This window comes from Astatotilapia calliptera, chromosome 3 (assembly GCF_964374335.1).
Source record: "Astatotilapia calliptera chromosome 3, fAstCal68.1, whole genome shotgun sequence".
Taxonomy (NCBI): domain Eukaryota; kingdom Metazoa; phylum Chordata; class Actinopteri; order Cichliformes; family Cichlidae; genus Astatotilapia; species Astatotilapia calliptera.
The window spans coordinates 78,859,078-78,885,549 of record NC_137424.1 but is presented as its reverse complement, the minus strand read 5'-3'; the positions used below and the strand labels follow the sequence as shown (position 1 = coordinate 78,885,549).

The 26,472-nt window shown below is 42.6% G+C and overlaps 3 protein-coding genes and 1 long non-coding RNA gene across 5 annotated transcripts in view; 1 reads left to right on the top strand and 3 right to left on the bottom strand.

The window, feature by feature from the left end:
- Positions 1 to 11,317, bottom strand: part of ephb4b (eph receptor B4b) — a 35,985-nt gene extending 24,668 nt beyond the window's left edge. Inside the window, exon 1 of the mRNA XM_026158276.2 lies at positions 10,490 to 11,317. Within this exon, the coding sequence (XP_026014061.2) occupies positions 10,490 to 10,607 (118 nt within the window). The 5' untranslated portion in view covers positions 10,608 to 11,317. The remainder of the gene's footprint in view (positions 1 to 10,489) is intronic.
- LOC145425923 (uncharacterized) lies at positions 1,571 to 4,308 on the bottom strand. The gene is made up of 2 exons (XR_013906691.1): positions 2,593 to 4,308; positions 1,571 to 2,202 (listed from the first exon to the last, which is right to left on the bottom strand). It is a non-coding gene; the product is annotated as an uncharacterized LOC145425923 (long non-coding RNA).
- A 3,987-nt stretch (positions 11,318 to 15,304) lies between the features above and the next one.
- On the bottom strand, positions 15,305 to 22,467 carry psmb6 (proteasome 20S subunit beta 6). Its single transcript, XM_026158856.2, has 7 exons — positions 22,324 to 22,467; positions 21,738 to 21,805; positions 21,589 to 21,654; positions 16,044 to 16,109; positions 15,833 to 15,962; positions 15,572 to 15,716; positions 15,305 to 15,492 (listed from the first exon to the last, which is right to left on the bottom strand). The coding sequence occupies exons 1-7, from the start codon at positions 22,465 to 22,467 to the stop codon at positions 15,365 to 15,367; spliced, it is 747 nt and encodes a 248-aa protein (XP_026014641.1). The 3' UTR covers positions 15,305 to 15,364.
- On the top strand, positions 21,553 to 24,460 carry trappc1 (trafficking protein particle complex subunit 1). 2 transcript variants are annotated; one of them, XM_026159078.2, is made up of 5 exons: positions 21,553 to 21,830; positions 23,061 to 23,159; positions 23,244 to 23,314; positions 23,402 to 23,540; positions 24,135 to 24,460. In XM_026159078.2, the coding sequence occupies exons 2-5, from the start codon at positions 23,061 to 23,063 to the stop codon at positions 24,261 to 24,263; spliced, it is 438 nt and encodes a 145-aa protein (XP_026014863.1). In that variant the 5' UTR covers positions 21,553 to 21,830; the 3' UTR covers positions 24,264 to 24,460. The 2 variants fall into 2 exon arrangements, with proteins under 2 accessions (XP_026014863.1, XP_026014853.1); XM_026159068.2 differs by lacking the exon at positions 21,553 to 21,830 and adding an exon at positions 22,415 to 22,681.
- The last annotated feature ends 2,012 nt before the right edge of the window (positions 24,461 to 26,472 follow it).

Below are 26,472 nucleotides of genomic sequence, written 5' to 3'. Positions count from 1 at the left end.
AACCCGATTATCTCACTCCTCCTCGCTCCTTTCTTCTCTCTCATTCCTCGACTCCTCGTTCCTTCTCCTGCCTTTTACTCTCTCCTTCTTCTGCTTCAGTTGCTGCTTTTCTGCTCGCTGAACTTTGTGCGATTTTTTATCTCAAAGATCTAAAAACAACCATCTGACCGGCTGTGCAGGAAGAGCAGAGAAACCTAACGAACGTTTGACTCTGGTGCAGATTAAGATTTGTACTGAATGTCATGTGATGTGACTCCACATCAGGGCTAAAAACCACACATCGTACCAGCCTGCACTAATGAAACACCCCGCGCACTCAGTGCTTTAAGTACTTCCAGAGGGTCACTTCATTTGCTCAGTCTTGTTAAAAGACAACAAACAAGAACAATGGAGCTTTTTCATTCTGCAAACGTCAATGACGTGTTCTCTTTTTGTGGAAACTTTGGTGCAGGATGTGGAGAAAACTGCAGATTTATGGCTGATTTTGGGGCCGTAAAGGATGTTCTAACTTTAGCAGAGACAGCTGCAGATCAAACGGGCCAGAGCTTGGTTACACTGCCTGGAAAAGGTGAGGGGACAAAGTGTGGGTCCGTGGATGCCTCCCTCTGTCATCACACTGCAGCCAGGATCATCATGTGGCTCAGCTCAGTTTGTTAGAGGACAATTTCACATGTATGTCATCAGCAGGAGGCATTAATTCACAGAGGAATGCTATCTTCCCATTAAAATTGATGTCATTAATCAGTTCCTGCTCCAAACGCTCCTTCAGGCACCGCTGAGAGATAAAAAGGTCCAAATTAGCTCAGTTCCAATAAAACGGTCAGTGTGGCTGTTCGCCCACGTGTTCCAATAAAGTCCAGGTGTTCCTGACAAAGGTATGAGGTTCAGCTGAGTTACTAAAGATTTATGCTTCAGCGGGAAAAACTGTGCTGTAACTGCAAGCCTCTTTGAAACCCTACGCTGTAACCTGACGTGCATCTCCCTGGAAATGGAAATACACGTCGCCACAGCTGCAAACGCTGTGATTGGTCCGTTCAGCTCCATAGATTTCTTCCGTCTGCTTTTTCACCACAATGTTCAAATTCATCAGTGAGAGAATAATGATCCTAGCCTCAGTATGATGGAAGAATAATCACAACATCAACATAAGGACTCACATATGTCAGTAAATTCCTGGAAGGAAGCAGCTAGACACTACTATCTGGTGGAGTTAGTGGAGGAGTTAGTGGAGTAAGCATCGTGCCCGGGGATATTTGGTATGAAGACTGGAGCCGCCAGGGTCTGAACCACCAACCTTCTGATTAGAAGATGACCTGCTCTACCTCCTGAGGTCCGCCATCCTCAGTAAGTGTTAGGGGTGGGGGGAAAAATCGATACTGTGTAGTATCGTGATATTTTGTTTGCTAATAATGTATCGATACAGGGACAGCAGAAATCGATATTTTGTTACAAAAAAGGTTTTTGTGCTCTGACTTCAGAGCATGTTGATCCTTTTTCTGAGCAAGAATCCTGACACTGTCCAAATGTGTTTAACTTTTTTTTGGCAGCAATAAACATGACAGTTTACTTATTTTAATTTAAGACATGTCTTATTTTAATTACGTTTAAAACTTTTTTATTTAATGTTTACCTTTATGGACAGAATCTGAATATCGCAAAATATTTTAAAAAATTGCAATAATATTGTATCGTGCGTTAAGTATTGTGATAATATCGTATCGTGAGTTGTATGGAGATTCCCACCTCTAGTAAGTGTTTGGTTTGGTTCACACCCAGTGCCAACAGGCTGAACTGAATAGTCAGTTAGAGAAACCACACCAAGCTTTGTACTGGATCTTATCATTGCACTTCACTGGAATGATGAGCACAGACGAGGTAAGCCTTTACTGGACACTATGTTGGTTCTACTTGTTTCTGATGTGTATATTTACTGTACGTCTTAAACACACACATTTCATTGCCAGCAGACAGACAGTGTTTGTATAATTTAAGAGAGTTTCATGGAGGAACAGATGTTCAGGTTGTGTTTGTTCCTGCTCGTCTTCATCGCTCTCTGTTTGAGCACCTTATCTTCTCTCTGTCAACACTCCGATCGATGATTCAGGCTGTTTGAACTGCCTCTGACTCATTTCACATGTCAGGAATCTTCCACAACGAGCTGCAGCTCTGTTTGTTCTCCTCAGCAATCAGCACATAAAACATCTGAAAACATAGGAGGACGGTTAAAACTTGCCCTGCTAGTGATATTTACTCAATCCTCAAAGACTCTTTGAACCATCCGGTTGGAAAAATGTTCCACAGCTGCAGAGATTATCCAACAGTCAACTGGAAGAAATCACACTGAGAACATTTCTGCTTCTTACATGTGACAGTTTATAAAATATCGGAGTTTTGGCCCGCGGACAAATCAAACCACCTGAGGACGTCTGTCTGGAGAATGGAAAGTTACTCGTTAGCTGTAGAGGAGGAACTCAGGCTGAGTGCGTTCGCATCCAGATGGTTCAAAGCGTCCTTAAAGGATCAGTCCGCTTTATTTCAGCCTGCTGTAGTTCCCATTAGTGTGTCCGCCGTGTCTCTGTGGGTCATGCTCACCTCTGCTGTAGAGAGTCAAGGAAACAAAGTGCAAGCTCCGAGCAGCTTCCCCCCCAACCCTTCAAAAAATGGAGTTTTACATTAATTTTCTTTTCCTCATTTACTCCAATGCCTACAGTGAAACTATGACTGAATGTATGCCAATACCTGACTGCACTAATGAGGCCGATTTCCACTGCAGGAAACGGGTTATTTCAAGTCAGAGTGCACCTTTGTGACTGTTCCAACCACAGGAACTGCCCCCGCAGGACCTCTTCCAGGGATGTTTTTGCGGAGAAAGAAAAATAGGGCCTACTCCATTATCTCTTTTCCATCGACGTGATGCCAGTGCAGAGCCAGTTCTGCCTCTGTGCCTTTTGACAACCAGCCCACATTTCAACAGGTTTGAAGGCTGAACTTTACAAAGGGAAACCGGGGGTAATTTACACGAGGAAAAACGAAATTCATGGAGGCCGCAGCATCTGTGGGCTCCTTCTACCAATCACTGGTGAATGTCTTTTTTGGCAAAATGTGGGAGATATTTTCAGTCGTAGAAAGTGGTTTAGTTTTTGTTTGGTTAATTTGAAATGCATGAAACTGGCTCTAGATTAGGCACTCACAATGAAAAGAGGAGTAAGGTGCATTCAAAAGGTAATTCACATTAAATATTTAAGACTTTAAAAAGACTGCACATGTGTTTTCTCTGCATTACAATAATACGGTTTTACCCGCAACAAAGTTATTTATTTAATGTGACATGTTTGCCAGACAAAACATAACTTAAACAAGTAAATCAATCAGTGATTGGATGTTATGCATTTAAACAATTTGGGTTTATCAGGCTAGTTATTATAATTAAAAAAATAACCATCCTAGAGCCTTCACATTAAGTTTATTATATTGTTTATCGAAAATGACTCGATTGAAATGGATGGAAAGCTTTTGTGCAATTAAAAACCTCATCTGACATATCTGAATGTAGGCACTTCCAAACATCGCTGAAACACTACTGGGTGGGCTCCGTTACCCACTTAACTCAGAACAAACACAATTTCTTAACCCGATGAAGGAAGATGGAGAACAGCAAACACTGTGAGAATTCACCATAAAAGCAACAAACACAAAAGCAGCCGCCAGCTCTTGGTCAGCTGCGCCTACACTCATAGAACCGTGGTTACGTAACTTTGACGCTCGTTAAACTTAGTGAAAGCAGTCGGGTGAAGGTTCCCAAAACTTTCCACTGTTCATCGTATAGGCTCCAAAAAGATGAAAGAACAGGAAAATTTAGAAACGTCATTAAAATCCTCTTTTCTGGATGAGGTTTGAAGTTAGAAAATGTAATGATTCAAACTTTAGTGTTCTGAATCAGTTTTAATGATGGAGGCGGTGAGCTGAAAAATGGAAACAGGAAGGTTCGATGGGATGATTACAGAGCTGTTCAGCTATCGACTGTTTTGACATTACATTATAGCTTTAGGCTTTCCACCCTGGGGGGTGGAGCCCTCTGGGAGGACATAAAGCCATTGTGGGGGTTGGTGTAGGGGTGTAACATGAAATCAAAGGCTTTGATGGCGTTTGAGAGAATTACCCTTGGTTATGGACATTTTTCACTGAACCTAATCATTCGGTGACTAAATGTGAGGTGAAGGAACTTTTTTAGCTTCAGAAACAGGTATGTCAGAAAAAGCTTGAGATCATAGCATCAGCGTGCGTCACTCTCAGTTAAGGTAGTTTGACTTCCTGCTGCTCTGGACGCTTTCCCAGAATCCTAAAATTGTCCTCTAAGCAAATCTTCCCTCTGCTCCAACATGAAAGATTTTAATCTGCTTCTACAGTTATGAAAAGCTTGTTTTGACTATGAAACAGAGACACAGCTTTGAGAACAGGTAACACCACTGTTTTACTATTATTACTACTTTTTAATGAATGTGTTCTTTTAACCAGCGGAGTTCCCCAGGGCTCTGTTGTTGGTCCTCAGCCATTCTGGTTTAACCTCTTTCACTGTAATATAAACCATCCACAAATCATGTAAAATTATAGTCTTGCTAAATAACAGAGCTGAAAGCGTTAAATATCTGCCTGTCACAGCACGCCGGACAGGGTGAGGTTACAAACAAAACTTCATCTGATGAAGATTTCTTAAATCCTGACGGTTTTCCACGAAGTATTCCATATAGAGAAAAACTAAGGGTTTTTTTCTACACTTTTTAAAAATGTTTTTTAATGTCCACTGATGGGTGTTGGGGCGCATGTCACAAAGGTTAAAGGGGAACTTCATATTTTTATCAGTAACATTTTAAGCAAATGATCTTATATATTCTCTAAAAATTTTATTTTGTGGGCAAACTGAAGACACTGAGATCATATCTCTTTTAAAACATATTTTTAGCTTTGCTCTCAGCTGTTGTTCTGCCTGTTTATTTACCATCTGTGAATAAATGTGCAGATGCTTTGGTTTACTCCAGGCTCCTCAGAGATAGGTTCTTCTGCATCACAACATGAAATATTTTCCTTCAGCTTTTCAAATTATGCTTTAATAATAATATTAATTCAAATGTAATAATTTTACAATATTATGTATACATTATATCGGTTATGGTAACAGCAAATACTAATGTGAACGCTTTATTGGTGTCTGATTCTTATGAATGTTGGGACTCAGATGGGTGTTCACTGTTAGTGTGTTTACAATCCTAAACTAGGGCTGCTCGATTATGGCAAAAATGATAATCACGATTATTTTCACTGAAATTGAGATCTCGATTATTTGACGATATTTATTTAACCCTTTAAGACCTACCATAGAACCAAGTCCGCCAGAGCTTATATTATTTTTTTTTACATGCTGTAGTGCCATTTTTGGGAGCATTTCAATTTGCTATGCAACTGTTATAGCCCATATTTTAATAATATGTATGCATTAAGTCCATAGTAACTACATTAATTGCAAAAAAGTGCAATAAACTACAAAAAAAATTGAAAATCGTTTTTGTTTTGTTTACATATATTTCTACTTGGAGAAATTTAAGAGGTTTATCCCTCAAAACTTTAAATACAAAAAAGTTGCAAAAAATAGTTTACAACAACAGGAAATTTATTTTGAGTGTCTTCATAGTTTTATTTTGGAGATACAGCAATTTTTATATACACTGCAGGAAAAAATGAAAAAACAATCCTATGATGCAAATTTGCAAAGAAAACAGCATGTGCATCAAAATAAACTATTTCCAGCAGTGCAATTCGAGTTCTAAGCATCACAGAAACTATTCAGAAAAGTCAAACATGACCAGTATAGGCTTTTAAGGCCTACAAGTAAAAAACTACATTTTCCGCGAAAATGACGTCACTTCCGGTTTCGGGCAGGAAATGGCGGATATGTGATAGTTCGCGCTGACGTCTGTTTCACTGTAGGAAGTGTTATGAACAGCTGATCGGATCGGCAAAGCGTGTTTCTGGAATATTATGTTTTTGTTCCTGCAAGCGCTTTTTATGCAATTTTTGCAAAGCTATATGTGGAAGGAAACCGTGACCGAGGACAAGCTGATGGCATCAGATGTAAGTACAACTCCTCCGGTTTCATATGCAAAACAAATTATTGCGCTAGCTTACACGGTTCAGGTTCTACAGGGATTTAAAAATAGTTACACAAAACGGAGCGTGCTGCTCTGACCGGCTTTAAAGGGTTAACAATAACAATGTATTGAATAATGACTTTAAAAAATAATATAAAATAGTGTGCAACACCACTGAAGTTTTTTTTACCTCTCTTTTCAACCAACAGCAGTCACTCTCCTCTCCAAATAACTTCTGCTTAGCTTTCCGAGCTTCCCTCGGGTCCTCTTAATCAGCGGTCTCCAACCTTTTTTGCGCCACGGACCGGTTTATGCCCGACAATATTTTCACGGACCGGCCTTTAAGGTGTCGCGGATAAATGCAACAAAATAAAACCGGTACCGAAAAAAAGATGATTTATTCATAACACACGTGAAAAGACCGAGGAAAACCGAGTTAACAATCAAAACGATAACAAAATAACGCTGAAAACCGATAAAACCCCTGAAAACCAGACATTTCACACCTGAGCCTCAACTCTCGCGGCCCGGTACCAAACGACTCACGGACCGGTACCGGTCCAAGGCCCGGGGGTTGGGGACCGCCGCTCTTAATTGTTGTGACGTGTGTTCGAAATGCAGAGAGGTGCGCTGGATTTGCCACACGGAGCAGTGCAAGAGTAAAGCACGAGGGAGGGGCTAATAATCGGCTCAGTCATTTTTAATGATCGTTGAAAGCCCCGATCGTAATTGTGATTAAAATTCGATTAATTGAGCAGCCCTATCCTAAACCCTCCTCTACCTGGTCAGGTTATTTTTAACACTGAAAAATGCAAACACTTTTAACTTTGAGAGAACAAAATTCCTATTTTTGTGCTTTTAAATGCATTATTATTATTACTTTCTTTAAAAACGTCACGTGCTTCTCTTTCTGGACATACCATTTGTGCACTCATTTAAATGTTACAGCTGATATTGTTAGAAAGGTCAAACCTAACATGTGGCTGGCATTTTATTTTGAAAATCCTGGCGACACTCTCACAGGTCTCATATGCCCGTCTTTATTGTGAGTGTGAGGGCTAAACCTCCAAAGGGCCAATCAACAGATTAACAAACCGGCACTTAACATGTAAATCCTCAGTCAGAAATTAAATCCAGCGCCTTTAAAGGGATTTATGGACGGAAGAAAGGCGCCGAGAGGGAGAGGTGGAGAGGGGGAGGTTTGGTGTGTGCGCGGGGTTAAAATAAGAACAACAGAACAAAGACAAGAGGAGAGAAAAGACAGGGAGCAGATGGAGCACAATATGTGGACACACCCACAGTAAAAAAAAGCTTCTGCGGCACCAGAGTCCAGAGGAAAGATGTCTAATTTAACCACTTTAGCTAATTTCACTGTTTTTATGTGAGAAACTCCTGATTTCATGTGACCCTCTATGCTGAGAGGTGGAGCGCGAGAAGCTGGCACAGAGAGCGAAGCTTAATCGGGTGAAGCAAAGCTGGATGATCCTTCAAAGGGTTAAACAGTAAAAGTCCCAGAGAGGCTTCAAACAGCCTTCAGAGTCTGAACACACACACACACACACACACACACACACACACACACACACACACACACACACACTATTGTTTTCTAACTGGTAATTTTCTGGTTTGGCAGGAAACAATGATCCTGCTTCCAGCACACACACAAACACACTCAGCTGCTGATTAACCTGCCGTTAAAGAGCGAGTGTGTGTGAATCTGTTATTTATTTATCCTCAAGTCTTCCTGAGTGTCTGTTTGTGTAAACTTCAGTCGACTGCACACACGCTCACGAGGCTGCTGAGGTTTAATACGGTCGTGAGTTCCTCCAATGTCCACTCGAGACTAAAGCGCCGACTCCATCCTCGGACTAAAACGTCCATGTTTACAGCACAAATGAATACAATCAGTCTGAGACAAAAACACTGTGAAACAGAAGTGTAGTGGTTTATTGAGGCAGAGATGCAGATTAATGACAGAGGCAGGAGGTGTTAGAGAAACATGAGGACGTGTGTATAAGAACCTCAGAAGCCGTCACTCAAAGCATTTTAGGCCTAGTTCAGAGTTTCTGTGGAGACAGGTGTTGTTTTACAGGTGGTGGAGTTCCACAGGGCTTCATTATCGGTCCTCTACTTTTTATTCACATGTAATTATGCTCGTTTCTAACAGCACAACTGTGAAGGAGGATGAATGCCTTAATAACTCAGCTGTTTAAACTGTAACAAGGCTTAAAGTTTGCATTATTAGGGTTGTAGCTAAGTTTTTGCTGTTGGAGCCTTTTTGAGCATTTTTAATGGCACTACCTGACCAATGACATGGCTGCCAGAAGTCTCGGCTCCGGTTTTAATGAGTGAAATGTTACCGAGCAGGTATCTGTAGATCAATAACCCTGCAGTTAAACCATTTATCAGCTATCAAACAGTTTGTTGTTTCAGCTCTCAGACCCTCGGCCCCTGCATCTCTACTTCCTGTCCTCTTCCTGTTGGGGAGGGGGGTCACGTGACAGTCAGCTGCTCCTTTGTGTTGACAAACGGCATGATAGATAAGGTATTGGTAACCAGTCACATGCTGATCTGAAGCAGCTGCAGCACTGTTGGTTTCCTGCCTGCTGGTTTTAAACTGGCTCCCCTCAGCGGGTATCAGCACGCATGTTTAACAGTTTTAAAGCTGGTTTAGGTTTTTTGGGGCGTCAACAGGCGCTCTGGAAACAGCATGATCACATGACCGCTTTATCAGGAAAACTAAACCGTGTCACATTTAGCCTGGCTGGTCCTAATAAACCGGCGAGCTTCTGCTCTCTGAGCTAACACAGCCTGAAAGTGCTAACGCTGATTTGTTATCTCCAGATGGCCCTGAAGCTAAAAACTGAATTTAAACACGGTGGAGTCGCGTGATGACAGAAGGATGATTGTTTTTACTGCTGCTCAGACACAGCACTGAACGTGTAAGAGGATTCCTGATCAATAACCAATAAATCCTCGAATCAGCTGCAGTAAAAAGCTCCAGAGCTCTGTCTGAGCTGGGCTGGGCTGATCTGTGGCCACATCAGCCCAGGTGGGAGCTCAGCTCAGCCTGGGCTCCTCTCACGTTAGAGCTCAACAACAAAAACCAGAGAAGCGCTGGAGCCGACTGAGCGCGCTCAGACAGCGTCCTGCTCGGTCACAGCCGATGATAGGCTCACGGTAAACTGTGAGTGTGCGCTCTCAGAGACTACTGATTTTTTCTGTTTATTTCTCAGTGAACAGGATGCTTCCTCGTTTCTTATCATTTTATTCTCACGTGTTTATTTATTTCCCCCCGTGTTTGCTGTCCTGATGTCTGATTGGCTCTTTTAGATTTTATCAAGATGTAAATAAAACACGTTAACAAAATGTTTGACACTTTTATAAAAGCACAAAAGTTTTCAGTTTAAGTTTTACTGTAACGCACAAAATATAAAAGGTTGGATTTTTGAGTGAATCTGATTTCTAATCTGATCAGCACAAACATTTCTACACACTTTATCTTCTAAACAGCAACTTTAAGTCACAGTTGAGATTTTTCTCATGTTTTACGTTTGTGTTGTGTTAAAACTAAAACAGTGAGAACACAAACACGTTCAGCTGTTTCCACCTAAAGCCTCAAACTGTCTGCTGTTCTGTTTTCCTCGACCTTGACCTTTGACCTGCCGTGTGTCCCGCTCACAGCCACAGCTAACATGTCATTACTGTGGAGGCTCCTTAGAATGAGTGAAGAAGTAAACCGCAGAGCCACAACAACACAACAACAGCCCTCATCAGACCCTCAGAGCCACACGGCTCCACGCCGTCGCCCTGCAGAGGCTCACAGAGGCGGGGAGGCTGACCCGCAGCCTCGGTATGAGCAACGGACCCAAGCAGTTAGTCAGCTACTCATGAACATGCAGGTAAAGGTGTGCACAGCTCACTACCTGCACCTGCTTACAGGCACAAGCTCTCCTCACTGTGCAGTGTCACAGGAATCCTATTTATCATAAACCACGGGGTCAAACCCTGAACACAGACCTGCTGATGGGACAGACGGAGCGAAGAAACCCGAGTTTACTGCAGTAAAGACGGATTTCACTGCCGCTCAGACTCTGCTGCAGTAAAAGCACGTCAGTCGTACATTTGTGTACTTTTGTGTGAATATTTGTCAAACTTCTCTGAGCTGAATGTAAAAACGTATTAACCACAGAAGAAGAAGAAAGGGGTCCGGTTTCCTGTGTGTGACTGAACCTCTCTCTGAGGATCGATGGGTCTGTAACATTACGTCATCGTTTCTGGGCCGATGCAGTCTGATCGATCAGCAGCTGTGGTCGATAATGAGTGTATTGATCAGTACTCACCTTCCTCCGCCCTGCAGGAGCCCAGCAGCACCGCCAGCAGCGGGAGGAGCAGCAGCCCGCGGCAGGAGGAGGCCCGGCCGTGGGCCACGGGGCCCCGCTGAGCCCCCATTACTCCCATTACACCTATCGATCACCGATCACTGACGTCAGCTGGGCTCGGTCTCCGCCGGCCGCGCGCGCCTCATTGGAGCCGAAAAGTTCGAGAAAAAGAAAAAAGTCCTCAAAGTGTCCAAGATGGAGGCCGGAGGGAGTCACGGCACCCGACTCCTTCAGCCGCTCCGAGCTCTCAGCCTGCTCTCTGCTCCCACCCGGCTCCCCCTCATTCCTCCATCCCCTCCTCCTCTCTCCTCCAGCGTAGAGCAGCGGGGCGCGGCTGCCTGCGAGGCCGTCTGAGGAGCAGCGAGAGGCGGCTTGGAGAGCGCACAGGGGTCGGTGGGACAGCTGGAGGTGGGGGTCCCGAACCACAGACACACTCACACACGCCAAGCCGCAGTTACAGTCACACGGACACCGCGGACACACACTCTCGGAGCTCACACCAGCGCTCCCAGTGCTTCCAGTCTGCGGCTCCAGCTCACACGCGCACAAAAAGTTGAGAACAAAAGCTGCTCCAACTTTCTGCCTCCACCTCTGGATGAGACCACGCCCACACACCCGCAGCCGCAGTGTGAGTGGCTGAAGGAGCCTGCCATTCCAAAGGGGGCGGGGCTCAGCGAAGACAGTCTGTGAAGGAATGTGGAGAGAACGTGTCTGCGCATGTCTGTTTTTGAAGCCTGGAGACCAAATCGACCAAAAACTTCAAATTCCTTAAAAAAGCAGGGACGGATCTATACGCGCGGCAATGTGCCCGATTTGTGGCGCTTAGCGCGAAGTGTGTAGTTAGTGTGTTGTGTTGTGTAGTTTGTTGTGTAGTCACTGTATTGTTTCGTGTGACAATGAGAGTAATAATGAATGTCACAAAGCAGTGTAAACTGTCTCCAGGTCGAAATCCAGACTGTTGTCAAGGTTTATCCCCGTGGTGTTCTCCTGTGTCCTGTTTTTACCGGCACACATAATTTGTGGGCATCTTATCGCGACACCTGATTGTTTTGGTTTAGTTTTAGTAGTATTTTAAATGGTTGTACAACAAACGGAAGATGCATTGGCTGCATGTTTAGATAAATAGCTGTTTATAAGCTTATTTTTTACCAAAATGTGTGCAGAAAATAATTTACTAAACATGTGGTTTTTACAAAACATATAACTGATAGTAGGATTTTATGTTTTTGTGTGATTTCACATCAGTTGTGTTACTACAGAATGTCAATAAAAAAACAACTGAAAATTCAGACATGTGAGTTTGAGCCGGAAAGAATGATCCCAAGCAAGGCAGCGGAGAAAGGATAAAATACAAATGGAAAATCAAAGCGAGTCAAAATGGCCAATTATATTCTGGACCTCAGAGGGTTGATCCAACAAATCCTGACAAATTTGGCTTCAGATTTTGTTCATGACATCTTTTGTTTTCAAACAAAAAAAGGTGAAACTTAAGTGAGACTTGTGTTTGTAATGAACCGCCCCATGGCTACATGTTTATTTATTATACAGGCGACACAGTAAATACAATGAAAACTCACATGTTTAATTTAACTGAGATGTTCATTCATGTGAGCTGAGAAAATAGACTGTATTTATATCAAACATGTAAACCTACTGCACTTGAATCATTTTAAACACATGTACCTGCACATGTGTGTTTTTTAAAAGCTTTCATTTTGCCACCCTAAGAAAATTTCTCTAGTTCAGCTCCTGAAAAATTAAAGAAATTAAATAAAATATGAACAAAATGATCAAACCAGCTTTAATAAAAGTATAAACAAATCATATTTTCTGTGTTTTAATCTGTCTGTTGTCTTTGTAATCAGGGCTGAATCATCAGTTATAAAAAAAGCTGATGAACACACATGATACTGACACATATCTGCATCACTGTGCTCCGCTTTATTACTTTATTACACATTTATTATACATTTATTACACTTTGTCTTATTTATTCCTGATGGTTCTAATCAGTGGTCAGTACTCTTGACAGTGGGAAAAAGTCACATTTCAGCTTGACGAGAAGTCCTGTGTGTGTGTGTGTGTCTGTGTGTGTGTGTGTGTGTGTGTGTGTGTGTCTGTGTGTGTGTGTGTGAGTGTGTGTGTGTCTGTGTGTGTGTGTGTGTGAGTGTGTGTGTGTGTGTGTGTGTGTGCATGTGTGTGTGTGTGTGTGTGTGTGTGTGTCTGTGTGTGTGTGTGTGAGTGTGTGTGTGTCTGTGTGTGTGTGTGTGAGTGTGTGTGTGTGTGTGTGTGTGTGCATGTGCGTGTGTGTGTGTGTGTGTGTGAGAGAGAGAGACTGTGCTGATGTTGTTTCTGGTTCGTTTTCTCCACATTAAAGATAAAACAGCAGAAACTGAAGCAGGGTTCCTCTCTCTCTCTCTGGGTGTTTGTTATGTAAATGTCTCTCGTCCTGTCTGACAAACTGAATCCACACCTGAGGAGGAGGAGGACACTCCTCAGCAGCCATGCTTTCACTCTCAGGTAGTTTCTGACCTCCTGCAGAAACAGTCACACCTGCAGTGACTCCCCAAACATGGAGGGAAGGAGCTGCACTGCCTCCTTTATTGCATTCTTCAGCTGAGGAGACACTGGAGCCTCCTTTAGGGAAGGACAGGAGATAAATCTATCCCATAATCCTCAGCGGCACGGCCTCGGATTGTTCATGAAAACGAACATCAGCACGACTGTTGAAGAGTTTCCAGCAGTTTGTTGTGAGGAGGAGGTGAAGTGTTTTCTGGATGTTTGGAGTTAAACTGGTCAGACTGGTGAGGATCCAGGTTTCCGTTTTAACTGTCATGTTAAAGGGGGCGGGGTTACAGTCAGGCTGAAGTTTCTCACCTGCAGCTCCATGAAGACAGGTGAGAGCGGGCGAGAGACATTCAGTCCCGACAGAGAGAGAGAGAGATGAAAGGAGGAGAGCTCCTCTTTCTCCCAGTCTGAGGACAAAAGACAGAGTCAGGTGTCCTCCTCCTCCTGCTGCTGCTCTTTGTTTCTGCTCTTTGTCGGCAGAGGTGTGAACGGCCCGGAGAACAAAGCAAGGAGAGGAAGAGGAGGAGGAGGAGGAAGGATGGAGAGGAGAGGAGGCCTGTGGGAAACTGTCACCTGACTGACGAGCGGACACGTCTGACAGACAGGTGAGAGTCCCGCCCCCCAGTGATGTCACAACAGCGGAGGAAGACACGACGATTCAAAATGCAGAAATAAAAATGATCTTCAATTAAATTAAATTGAAAAGGTGAAAAACAAAATAAAATGAATTTAAAATGACAAAAAAATATAGCAAGAGAGTCGAAATTAAAAAGAATTCCTAAAATAAAAAAAAGTCAGATAAATCGGAAAAATCAAGAATTTAAAAGTTTAAAACCTAAAACTTAATATTATCAGAAGTGAAAAGAAATAAAATCAGAACTGCAGAAAAAAATGAAACAGAGAAATTTTTAAAATAGCTAAAAACGATTGAAACAAATAAGATAAATAAAAATAAGGGATTAGTAAATAACAACGAAAAAGACAGAAAAACTATTATGAAAAAGACCAAATATTATTTATATTTTATTTTTAATTAGTGAAAAAAATATTAAAAAGGTTAAAAAATATAAAAATCATAAAAAGTTTTTTATTTAAAAAAAGAAATGAAACAATTAAACTGTACACAAATTAAAAAAAAACAAAATTTAAATAGAGGTAATATAAAATATGTACTTATAAAAAAACAAAATGGGAAACACAAAACGCAGAAATAAAGTAAAAATAAAGAATAAATAAATACTAACTGAGAAAAGGGATTTTTTTAATTAAAAGAACAAAAACAAAAAAAAGAAAATGATTTAAAAAAATCATAAAAAATAGGAAACGTTTAAAATATAAGATTAAAACCCACCTGGAAATAAAAACAAATAAAGTAAAAAGAAAAGATCTAATAAAACTTTTGCTAAGCAGAAACCATAACGACCTCAACACCGGCGTGAGCAGTACGAGTCCGTCAGAGCCTGAGATGGTCTGAGCGCGTGCAGAGGAGGGATGGGGGAGGGGAGGATGAAGGTGGAGCTGCAAGCAGGGGAAACACAGGAAGAGCTCAGATTCATGGGTGAAGGAGGGTCGCTGTGACGGAGAACATCCACTTTCTTATTCCTTAATAAAGAGTCCAGGTGAAAAAGTGGACTTCACGCCTCCCATCTCTCACTCAGTAACAGTGAGTGTCGGTCATCCCATGTGACCTGGCAGTGGAAACGTCCCTCCAGCCTTTGGTCTCCTCTCGCAGCAGATCAGCCACAGACGACACCTCAAAGTAACAACACTGACAGTGGCCTGTCGCTTCATCACGGAAAACGTTTAAGTCAGAAAAGGCCAACTCAGCTGTCGAGCACTTTAAGACAGTGGGTAGCTGCACTTCCTGTTGCACAGCTTGAAGCGTTTCTAAGCGCCTCCATGAAAGGCGACTTTTTTAAACTCCTTTATTTCTGTAGACAGACGGACAGACGCCGGTCTGCGCGGACACATGAGATAAAACCTTCAAAGCAGCGCTCAGAGAGGAGACTCGGGCTGTGCCACACCCCCTGAGGATCTGACCTTTGACCTCAAACTTAAACCCAGAATCGCCCTGACTGTAAGCACTCAGCTCACTGCTGAGTCTGTGTCTCCCTCTGCTGGACACTCGGGGAACTGCACCCACAAAGTGACCCATGGTATTGGTGTGATTGATCTGTGGTTATTTTAGCATCAATGAGACAACGACAGTGAGGAGACAAAATGAAAACTTTATTAACATAACAGACACGTGAGTGGAACGGAGCACGCTCAGTGTGTGGAGAACTTGGGCAGCTGGTTTCCCAGGATGACGCGTCGCTCCACCCCCTCCTCCGAGATGCTGGCCAGCCTGACCACGCCCCCGCTGGAGCCGTCCCGCTCCATGGCCAGAGACAGAGCTGAGGAGAGACAGTGAGTCAGCGCGACGGTTGTGGAGTGCAGCTCCCAGCATGCCTTGCAGCAGCGGCGGTGCGTTACCTGCGGCGGTGATCTCCATGCACTGCTCTTTGTTCATCCCGGGTTTGTAGTTGGCGTCCATGAAGCCGTAGATGTAGGTGCTGCCGCTGCCGCCCACCGACACCGGCTGCCTCACCAACATCCCACCAATCGGGACGCTGTACACCTGAGACAGGTAACACACAGACGATGCTTTACAGTCTGCAGGGTGGAAACAGCACCATCTGCTGGCCACACAAAGGACTACACCAGCACATGTGTCCAGGCGGTGTGCGGTCTCACCTGCCCGCCCTTCCTCTTGTCCCAGCCTGCCACCAGGATCCCAGCTGTCAGCTCCTCCCTGTAACGGTAGCAGCTCGCTCTGAACAGATTGGCTGCCGTCTCCACCAATGGGGGCTCGTCCAGCTCGATGCTGTGGGCGGGGCCAAAGACACAGGTGAGTATTGGCCTCACCTGAGCTGACAGGAAGGCTGTGCAAAGCTGTGTGTGTTACCTGTGGAAGCCCAGCTGGTAGGCGACGACCTCAGCGATGGCCTGAGTATCAGCAGCTGATCCAGACCTGCAGGCAGAACACAAACATGACGTCTGCTGAGGAGCCGCTCATCAGGAGGGCAAGAGTTTCTCAGACAAGTTCTCAAGGTGCTACAGAAACATCAGGCATCTCAAAGGTTCAACAGACCCCCTTCTTCAAATCCGACAAAGTGGTGTCAAATGTTTGTGCCGCTATCATTTTAAAAACATTTTAGAAAGAACATTTCTACAGAAAGTTGGTGCGTATCAGTCGGAGCCCAATTAAAGGCCATTTAGGTTCTGCTGAACGTGCACTCCTGTTCATTTTATACAACTTGCTGGCCCACGTGCTAATGTCAGTTAATATTAGCATTTCAGCTAACTTTGATGTAAAAGCTACAGTTCACTTACTATTAGCTTAATGTTAGTTAACCTGTTAACATGCTAGTGATAACCCACATGCTACCATTAGCAATAATTAGCCTTTACCCTGCTGGTACCACACTAGATGGAGTAACGTAATATATATAATATATATATATATATGTATATATATATATATATATATATATAAAAATAAACACTTACCTTTTCACCCACACAAGACAATGCAACAGATAGAAAGACCTTCACTAAGGGCCTGCAGGGAAACCTACAATATTTTGAAAATTTCCATCCATTTTTTTTTTTTTTTTTTTTTTCTTCTCTCTCGTGTTTGGTTTTGTTGTTGGTTTTGATGGTATGGTACCAACTGTCCTGTATAGACCTAATTTTTGGATCATTGGGTTGTCTCATGTTACTGGCTCTAAGAGTTGTTATATGGGTAAATGGGATATTCCTCTGGATAAATTTGTATAATAATTCGGCTCACATGGTGTTATGGAGTTATGTAAAATTGTGTCGTGGAATATAGCGGGTTGTCATAATGTTATTAAAAGGAAGAAAATCCTCACATATCTGAAACAGAAAAAGACTGATATAGCCCTGATTCAGGAGACCCATCTTGATGAGGCCGAATCATTAAAGCTTAAAAGAGACTGGGTGGCGCAAGTTTATTTTAGTGCATTTTCGGCTAGAAAAAGAGGGGTGGTCATATTGATTAGAAGAAACTTGGATTTTCAGGTCTTTAAGCATTATACAGATCAGGAGGGTAGATGGGTGGTTTTGGATGCATGTTTACAGGGGCGGAAAATGACATTGGTCAATATATATGCTCCTAATTCTCCTCAGCCACAATTTTTTCATGAAGTCTGTAACATGGTGCGGACTATAGGTAACACACACATTGTAATTGGGGGAGATTTTAACCGGGTCAGGGATGTCTTATTGGATAAATCTTCTTGTACTGGACTAAGCAAGGACCCAACAAACGCTGCGGTGGACGTGATGTCAGAGGAACTGAGTCTAGTAGATATATGGAGACTTCTTCATCCTCAAGAAAGAGATTATACCTTTTTTTCGCATCCTCACTCAACCTACTCCAGGATAGATTACTTTTTGGTGTCCCGTTCTTTGGCAAGTCAAACTATTGGGTCCTCTATTGGTAACATTGCTATATCGGATCATGCTCCCATTGACCTTGTTCTTACTGACACTGATAATATTAAACCGTCACCTAGGTGGCGCTTGAATAACTCAATACTGAAGAATAAGGGTCATTGCGAATGTATAAGGGAAATGATAAAGGAGTTTTGGTTGTACAATGAGGGCTCTATTGACGACGTTGGAATGACCTGGGATGCTTTTAAGGCCTATTTGAGGGGGCGCCTTATTCAATATTGCTCCTTGATTAAAAAAGCTGAGAGGGATAAGCTGATGAAGTTGGAACAGGATATCAAGGAGCTTGAAAAACAACATATGTTGCTCCCAGAGAGGGACTTATGGAACAAATTAATTAAATTTAAATTTGAGATGAATAGTATATTGGAGAAAAAAGTGGAATATGCAATGTTTTGTCTAAATCAGAAGTACTTTGAACAAGGGGAGAGAACAGGTAAAATGTTGGCACACAGGGTTAAGCAGATAAAATCTAGTAACCTTATACCATCTATTTTTGATCCTAGTAATAATAATAAGTTGACTACTAGTAAAAAAGAAATAAATGATATTTTTACTAAATATTATCAGGAGCTGTACACCTCTAATGGACTGGTGGAGGAACAGAGGCTGTCAGATTTCTTCTCTTCTATTAAAATTCCCAGCCTGTCGGAAGATCAAAGAAGTATATTAGAAGGTAAGATTACATTAATTGAAGTTAAGCAGGCAATCGGCAGCCTTAGAGTGGGTAAATCTCCAGGTAATGATGGATTTCCATCAGATTTTTATAAGGTGTTTGTGGACGAACTAGCTCCAAGACTACTGTCGGTATATCAAGATGCGTTTCAAAGAGGGAGACTACCGTTTAGTATGCGATCGGCAGTGATCACGTTATTACATAAAAAAGGGAAAGACCCACAGCATTGTGGGAATTATCGCCCAATTTCATTAATTAATGTGGATGAAAAAATTATTTCTAAGATATTAGCTTTTAGGCTTGAAAAAGTTCTTCCGTATTTGGTGCATAGGGATCAGGTCGGTTTTGTGAAAAATAGAAGCTCTGCGGATAATCTACGTAGGTTATTGCATATACTCTGGAAGAGCAGGACTAAGCTAGACCCTGTCGTTGCCTTCTCTTTGGACGCAGAGAAAGCTTTTGATAAAGTTGAGTATCCTTTTCTGTTTCATACCTTGAAGAGATTTGGTTTCGGTCCCTTTTTTAGGCAGTGGATTCAGGTGGTATACACAGATCCAATGGCTACAGTTATTACCAATGGGATAATGTCACCCTCATTTTCGTTAAGTCGGGGTACTAGACAAGGTTCACCCTTATCACCTCTCATTTTTGCTCTGTTTTTGGAGCCTTTAGCCATAGCTTTACGTGAATGTAAGAAAATTAGAGGGGTGGATTTGGGTCAAGAAGAACATAAAACTTTTTTGTATGCAGATGATATTTTACTGATTTCAACTAACCCAGAACAGGCCGTTCCTGCAATTTCCTCAATTATTGATTCTTTCTCTGTAATCTCTGGATACACTATAAATTGGTCTAAGTCTGAAGCTATGCCTATTTCTAAATTGTGTCCGCCTGTTATGAGGAGTTCATGGCATTTTAAGTGGATGCCCGAGGGTCTGACTTATTTGGGGATTAAATTGACCCCTGGTTTAGACAACATAATGAAAGTAAATATTTCCCCAGTGATTCAAAACATCCGTTCGCTGTTGCAGAATTGGGTTAAAATAAATCTGTCCCTTTTGGGCAGAATTAATTTGGTGAAGATGATTATTGCCCCTAAACTTCAGTACTTTCTTCACATGTTACCGATAGCAGTCCCACATAATTTGCTAAAGCTTTATAATACATGTGTAGAGGGTTTTGTGTGGGCAGGTAAAAAGCCATTGTTCAATCGGTCTAAATTATATGCTGCTAAAGAGAGTGGTGGGTTGGCATTGTCTAAGATGGTCTGGTATCATTATGCTTTCTCCCTCTCTCAGTTAGTTAAGATACATAATTCCTCTACTGATAAGCCATCATGGGTTGGGATTGAGGAAAGTCTTGTGGCCCCTTCGTCTTTAGAGGCCTTCCTTACTCAGAAGGGAAGGCCAGTACCGTTTAAAGATCCAGTACTGTCTTTCATGCAAGAGACCTGGCTTAGAGCTCACCAATATACCAACAGCAGCCCTTATCTCACCGCTAGAGCCTCTATTTGGTATAATAAGAAAGTATTAATAGGTAAGAAACCGGTCTGGTGGGAGGCCTGGGCTAGGACAGGTATTAATCAGATGGGGGACCTATTTGGGCAGACTGGCATGAAATCGTTTGCAGAAATCAGACGAGAATTCAATTTGGATCCAAGGGAAATTTGGAGGTTTTTTCAAATAAGACATTGTATTAAAGCCATTTTGAAAAATAATCTAGACCCTCCATCTAGTGTTCAGAAGATGTTTGCAACCCCTGACAATAACAGAATCAGGGCATCTAAATTTTATGGGAGCTTCAGAGAGGCACACGCTCCCAGTTTGGGGGGACTGAGGCGGTGTTGGGAGAAAGATCTGGGTATCCAGATCTCAGAGGACAGTTGGAAGATGCTGATCTCATCATGGTATGTTTGCTCACCTGAAACACAGTCTCAACTTATCCAGTACAAGTTGCTTCACAGAAACTATTGGACACCCAGTAAATTAGTCAGGTTGAAGCTCGCAGATAAGGACATTTGTTGGAAATGTCAGCAGGAAGTCGGGACTCTAGTTCATATGTTGTATACATGTCGGAAAAATGATTATTTGTGGGATGGGATCATCAACTTGGTGAATGATATTTTTAAACTTAATCTTTCTAAATCTCCAGCTATATGCGTCCTGGGCCTACTACCTGACGATAACATTCTCTCAAAAAAACAGAGATTGTGGATGCGTCTGGCTTTCATAACTGGTTGCAGGGTAATTCTTAGGCATTGGAAGTCATCCAGCCCCTGTTCTTTCAAGGAATGGACCGAACAAATGTCTAGGATGGCATCATATGAACGGGTTATGTATAGAATGAAGGGAAGAGAAGATATTTTTGAGCAGGTCTGGGGTCCCTTTTTGCGGTACATTGACAATGTCTCTTAGACATTATGATAAATGGTCTCTTAGAGGGATATTTCATGTGTCATTGGTATTTTGGTTGTCTTTTTTTTTTTTTTTTTTTTTTTTTTTTTTTTTTTTTTGCACCAGGGGGTTTTACCCTTATTTGTTTTTGTTTTTGCTGATGTTTTCCAGGAGGCGGTGTATTATTTTGTTTCTCCTGGGTTTTATTTATTTTATTTATTTATTTATTTATGTAATTTTTTTTTTTTTTTTTTTTTTTTTTTTTGTTAGTGTGTTGTTTGCTTGTCTTAGTTTGTTTGTTTGTTTAGAAACGGACAGAGAACTGACAGTATGATTATTGCAGTTGTATATTTATTTATTAATGTTTCTGTCCATCCAAAAATATTAATAAAAAAAAAAAAAAAAAAAGAAAATTTCCATCACATTGAGCAAAGACAGACAAACTATCTGTTTTTGTAAGCCGTTTGATGCTCCAACCTGAGGCCTGCTGGACCTGACTGGTCAACAGAAACTGCAATTCGGGCTCGACTGATACGCACCAACTGGCAGGCCCCTTTAAATTTCTTCAGAAAAGTTCTTGTTAATATTATTTAAGATGATAGTGGCACAGAAATTTAATAAGAAGCCCAGAGATCCTAAACTTGGTCCCAGGCTTTAGATCCCTTCATGTCTCTGTGGTTTTCAGGGTTGCTAAAGCGGTTACTTTGTGTTCCTGCAAGGCTACAGAGTCCCTAAAATGTCCTGACTGCAGACTGTGGGTTTCTGTGAGGACTGCTGATTCTAACCTAGTTTATTTTGAAAGACTGAGCTTCCTGAGATTAAAAACATAGATGTTTTATTCTGAAAGGTTTTCTGTGCTCTGATTAGAGTTCCTGTGATGGAGCCCAGTGAGCAGGACTGACCTGCAGCAGTAGATCTTGTCGTGGATGCGAGTCAGTTTGTCTGTGACTCTGTTGGCGATGTACGCTCTGAAACAAACACACACAGACAGGTGAGGTTAAAGGAATGTTTCCTGCACTCATCATCACGTGTTCAGTGTTTGTTTTCTCACCCTGTAGTGGTGCGAGAGTCGGCCCCGATCACCACTCCTCCGTCATACTCCACGGCCATGATGGTGGTCTGACACACGACAACAAACAAACAGGTAAACGGGCTGATAAACACCCTGCACTCATTATCGGACAGCATCTCTCCTGTTTAAACTCTCAGCTTCATCACCCTCCGTGTTCCTCCTCCTCAGACTGTTAAATGACTCCTTTGTCGGGTGAGCTCATTATCGGACAAGCCATTTAAGCCACATTGAAAACGCTCAAGTGAGAAAAACAAAGAAATGTTAAAGTCTGTCCCATAATGCAACCATAGCGTTAGCCAGCTCTCCACGCGTCCCTGTAGTTATTTAAATATCTTTCATCAACCACCCGATACACGTGTGTCTCCGCGGACTCTACCCCCCAGTTTAGCCCGGTCAGGTCCCGCTGTGCTCCGAATCTCCTCACAAACACAGCTACCGTTAGCCGCTGTTAGCTGCTGCAGAACTGCTGTCTCATTCAGCCGCTACCTGCCGTTTAAAGACGCTCCACCGGGACCGAACCGGGCCTGGTTCGGTCCGGCCCAACACCACAGCTACACGTACTTACCCCGGTGCTGACTTCCTGGCGGGTCCAGTCCGGGACCAGGTCACTTTTGGACGAAATTTGCTGGCCGAAGTACGGCATCATTACCGGTGCTGCCGCCATCTTCTCTCTATGAATAACTGGACTCAGTAGAGGCTGTCCGCGCATAAAGCCTAACAATATTTTATTTACGCTATTAGCGGAATATCCATGTTACAAACCAACTCGCATATGATTAAATTACAAGTTAGATTTAATAACTCAACCTTCTTTCAATTCAGAGAGTCTAACTTAGCTGTATAAATTTCCTCGAAACAGTTTTATTCGGGCACTTAAGTGAACAGCTCTGCAGTTGGGGTCCTGCGAGAAACAGGAAGATAAGGTAAACACTGAGCTGGATTAGAAAAACGTCGACTAAACCTGATTATAACGACTATTTTAAAACATTTAACGTGTTTTTCTCCGTTAAATGGAGTAATTAAACATATTAGAGAAAGCTGGTGTGTTTAAATGAGGTTAACCGATAATTTAGTGGCTGTTGTGTTACGTCTGAGCATCGCGGAGGACCAGACTACAATAAAAAATGTGCAATTTTATCCCTGGTATTTAAAACTTTGCAGTAAAAAGAATACCCACGGGACAGAAAGTAATGTTAACACTTTTTATGTTGTGGAGGAGTTCGTCTTTGATTCGGCATACCCCGAGCCACTGAGTGATCATCGGTGGATGTCTTAATTGATTTGTGATCGGCTGTGTTGCAGATGACGGTTCATAACTTGTACATATTTGACCGCAATGGAAACTGTTTGTATTACAACGAGTGGAACCGCAAGAAGCAGGCGGGCATCTCCAAGGAGGAGGTGAGCCTCAAAACCAATCAGCAATCAATAAATCAGACACGGAGAGTGTGTGTGAAGGAAAGGTGTGTTTATGTGTGTCTGCAGGAGTTCAAGCTGATGTACGGGATGCTCTTCTCCATCCGCTCCTTCGTCAGCAAGATGTCTCCTCTGGACATGTATCCTTCACATCACCTGTCAATATGTCCTCCTGATAGTCTGTCTGTCCACCTGTCCTCCTGTCTGTGGTCCTTATCTGTGCTCAGGAAGGAGGGGTTCCTGTCCTTTCAGACCAGTAAGTATCGTCTTCATTACTACGAGACACCGAGCGGCCTGAAGTTCGTCTTGAACACCGACCTGTCAGTGACCAACGCCAGGGACACACTGCAGCACATCTACAGCAATGTGAGACACACACACACACACCTACCTATGAGTGGGTTCATCTATAGAACCAGCAGGCTGAACTGCAGCTTTTCGTTGAATTATGTGACATTTAATCTGCTTTCTCAAAGAATCTTTTAAGAGTTGAAGTTGGAAAATGAGAGAGAACAACACGTTGAATCATGGTTATAATATAAACAGAAATCTGCTCGTTCTATAACGGCCATCAGGATTCGGTCCATGAGAGACCAGAGATTATCACACCGAGGCTGAACTAAAATGGTTTTTTTACCCAGAATTCATTCACCTGAAGGGTTGAGCTGACAGATTTCATTCGTCACATATTAACGTTTAATTCTTTAGTTCAGATCTTTGTGTGTTACAAACTTTACTCTTCAAATGTTGACGTGTGTTTTTTTTAATCTTGTCAGTTTGGTTTTGTTCTGAATCCAAAGGGACGGGCTATAATATTAATAATAATCATCTGTGAGCTGCTGTTTTCTGTCTGTGCTAAACAGGAAGTGTTGCAGGCTTTATTGTGAAAGAGACTTACACTGTGTGTGTGTGTGTGTGTGTGTGTGTGTGTGTGTGTGTGTGTGTGTGTGTGTTTGTCAGCTGTACGTGGAGCTAATCGTGAAGAACCCGGTTTGTACATCCACGCAGACCTTGGAGAGCGAGCTGTTCAGCAGCCGACTGGACGCCTTCATCAGAGCACTGCCGTACTACAGCCCACGAGCCGCCTGAGCGTCTCACACACACACACACACACACACACACACACACACACACACACACACACACACACACACGTTCACAGTGAGAGTTTAATGTATTTATTTTGTTCTTTCATGTCCTTGGCAGGAAGTTTTTTTTATCTGTTGAATCAAACGTATATGAAGCCACTCTGACCTTTGACCTTTAATAAAAGCAGCTCTGTGGAACTTCCTGGAAACTGTTGTTACTCTCTGCTGATGCTCACACCCGGAGTTTATGATGATGTCTCTGCAGTGATCCCTGTGTGCACAGTGCTGAGGGTTTAAACTGTGCTGACTGGGTGGTACCACTGGGGGGCGCTGCTGCTGGCTGTGAGCTCACGAAGTGCAGCACAGCAGATAAATTGAGCCTTTGTGAACTCTGCAGAAGTACACTGCCTGAGGGAATTACCCAGAATGCATAGCGCAGACTTGCCCTCTGACCCTCGTTATTGCGTGTAGCGTTATGTCTGTCACGTCACGTGACTCATAGCCTGTGTGAGGGATGTGAGTCTGTGAACATCCTGCTGATAAACCCAGAGTTTGATCCTGTAACAGCTGAAGAAATCAGTGTGAATGATGGTGGAAGCGCTCGTGTGATCGACCCTCAGAAACCAGCTCTGATTGAACACACACAGTTAACATGTGAGTGATGTAACTGGCCTGAGGTCTGCTGACTGATTAACAGCTGGATTCAGTCTGAGCTGACCCCGCCCCCTCCACATGCTGTCCTTCAGCTGTAGGAAGCAGCTCCGATACCGGAGTCTCCATCAACACCTGAACACTTCGCCTGACCTGCTGAACACACGACTGTGGACAAAGAAGGCCTGATCAGTCAATCAATCAGAAACAACCTGCTGAACCGCCTGACTCATCAGACAAACACACAGCTTCTATCAGATGCTTTTGATCATTTTTCAAGTGCATTGTGGGTAATACAAGCAGAGGCAAAAATTAGGCGGGGCCGCAGATGAAGTGATGACATCATCATGATTGGAGTGTGTGTGTGTCCACAGTGTAATCTCTAATCCCACTGAAAAACATACTGCCAACAAACAGCTGGAAACACACACGTTGGTCTTTGCATACATGTGAGGACCATCTTGCAAACAGTCACGAGTACAGACAGACAGACAGTTGCAGACAGATGTGTGGACTAGGAAACATGTTTATGTAGCACTTTTGTATCCATCATAATGTCCTTACATGTAGAAATGTCCTCACTACAGTGACTAAACCCTGTCCTCAAGAAATCTTTCAAGTCCCCACTTCACAGGGATTTCTGCCTTTAAGTGGGGACTTAAAAATGTCCTCATAAACAAAAGTCCCTGGTGTATTCAGATACAATGGTCCGTGTTTCTCCAACATCTGTACGGTTCTTAAACACTGATCTTTGTGCTCACAGAGAAATCTGTGCTTTTGTTTCTTTACAGGAAAGTGTCCAAGAATCTAAAAATGTCCTCAACTTATAAAGATTTCCTCTCCTTGTCCTCACTTTGTAAAAATAAACTAAGATTTAAAACACTTTACTTATTCTCAAACTCGGTGGATTCCTGTGCGAGGCAGGAATACAATCTGATACAATCTGGATGTTAAATCTAAAATCAAGCAGGTGTTGTGAGCTGGTAAAGATTTCCTGTGTGTGTGTCAGAGCAGCTACAAACTGCAGAGGCTGGTCAGGATCCATGATTTATCCACACCCATGCAGCACAGCCGCAGTCCTTTGGATGACCTCTGTGTCAGCAGATCGAGGTCAAACAGGTCTGTGTTGTAACTGAGACACCGAGTGTCAGTGGGATCACCTGTGTAAACGAAATATAAATACAGGACTTAAACTGTGCTGATTAAACACAGGATTCAGGTGTGACTGAGTAATATGGACACATGCAGTTCAGTATTAAAGCCACAGAAACATTTATTTACCCTAAAATGTCTGAGTTTACAACACTTTAAATAACGTGTGCAGTTACTGTGACTCAGGTTAACATCCCTGCCCCTGAAAATGGTACGGTCCTTTGCCAGGATTGTAATGTGGAAAAAAACACTGTTAAACGTGCAAAACTTGACCTCACGAAACAAAAAGTATCAGTGTTACCGTCACAGGAATCACAACGAGCAAGAAAAATCAGTGTGAGCAGGTGAAACAATTTCCCTTCACTCGTCTGAGATATAACAATCTGTATATAAAAATAATAAAGAGA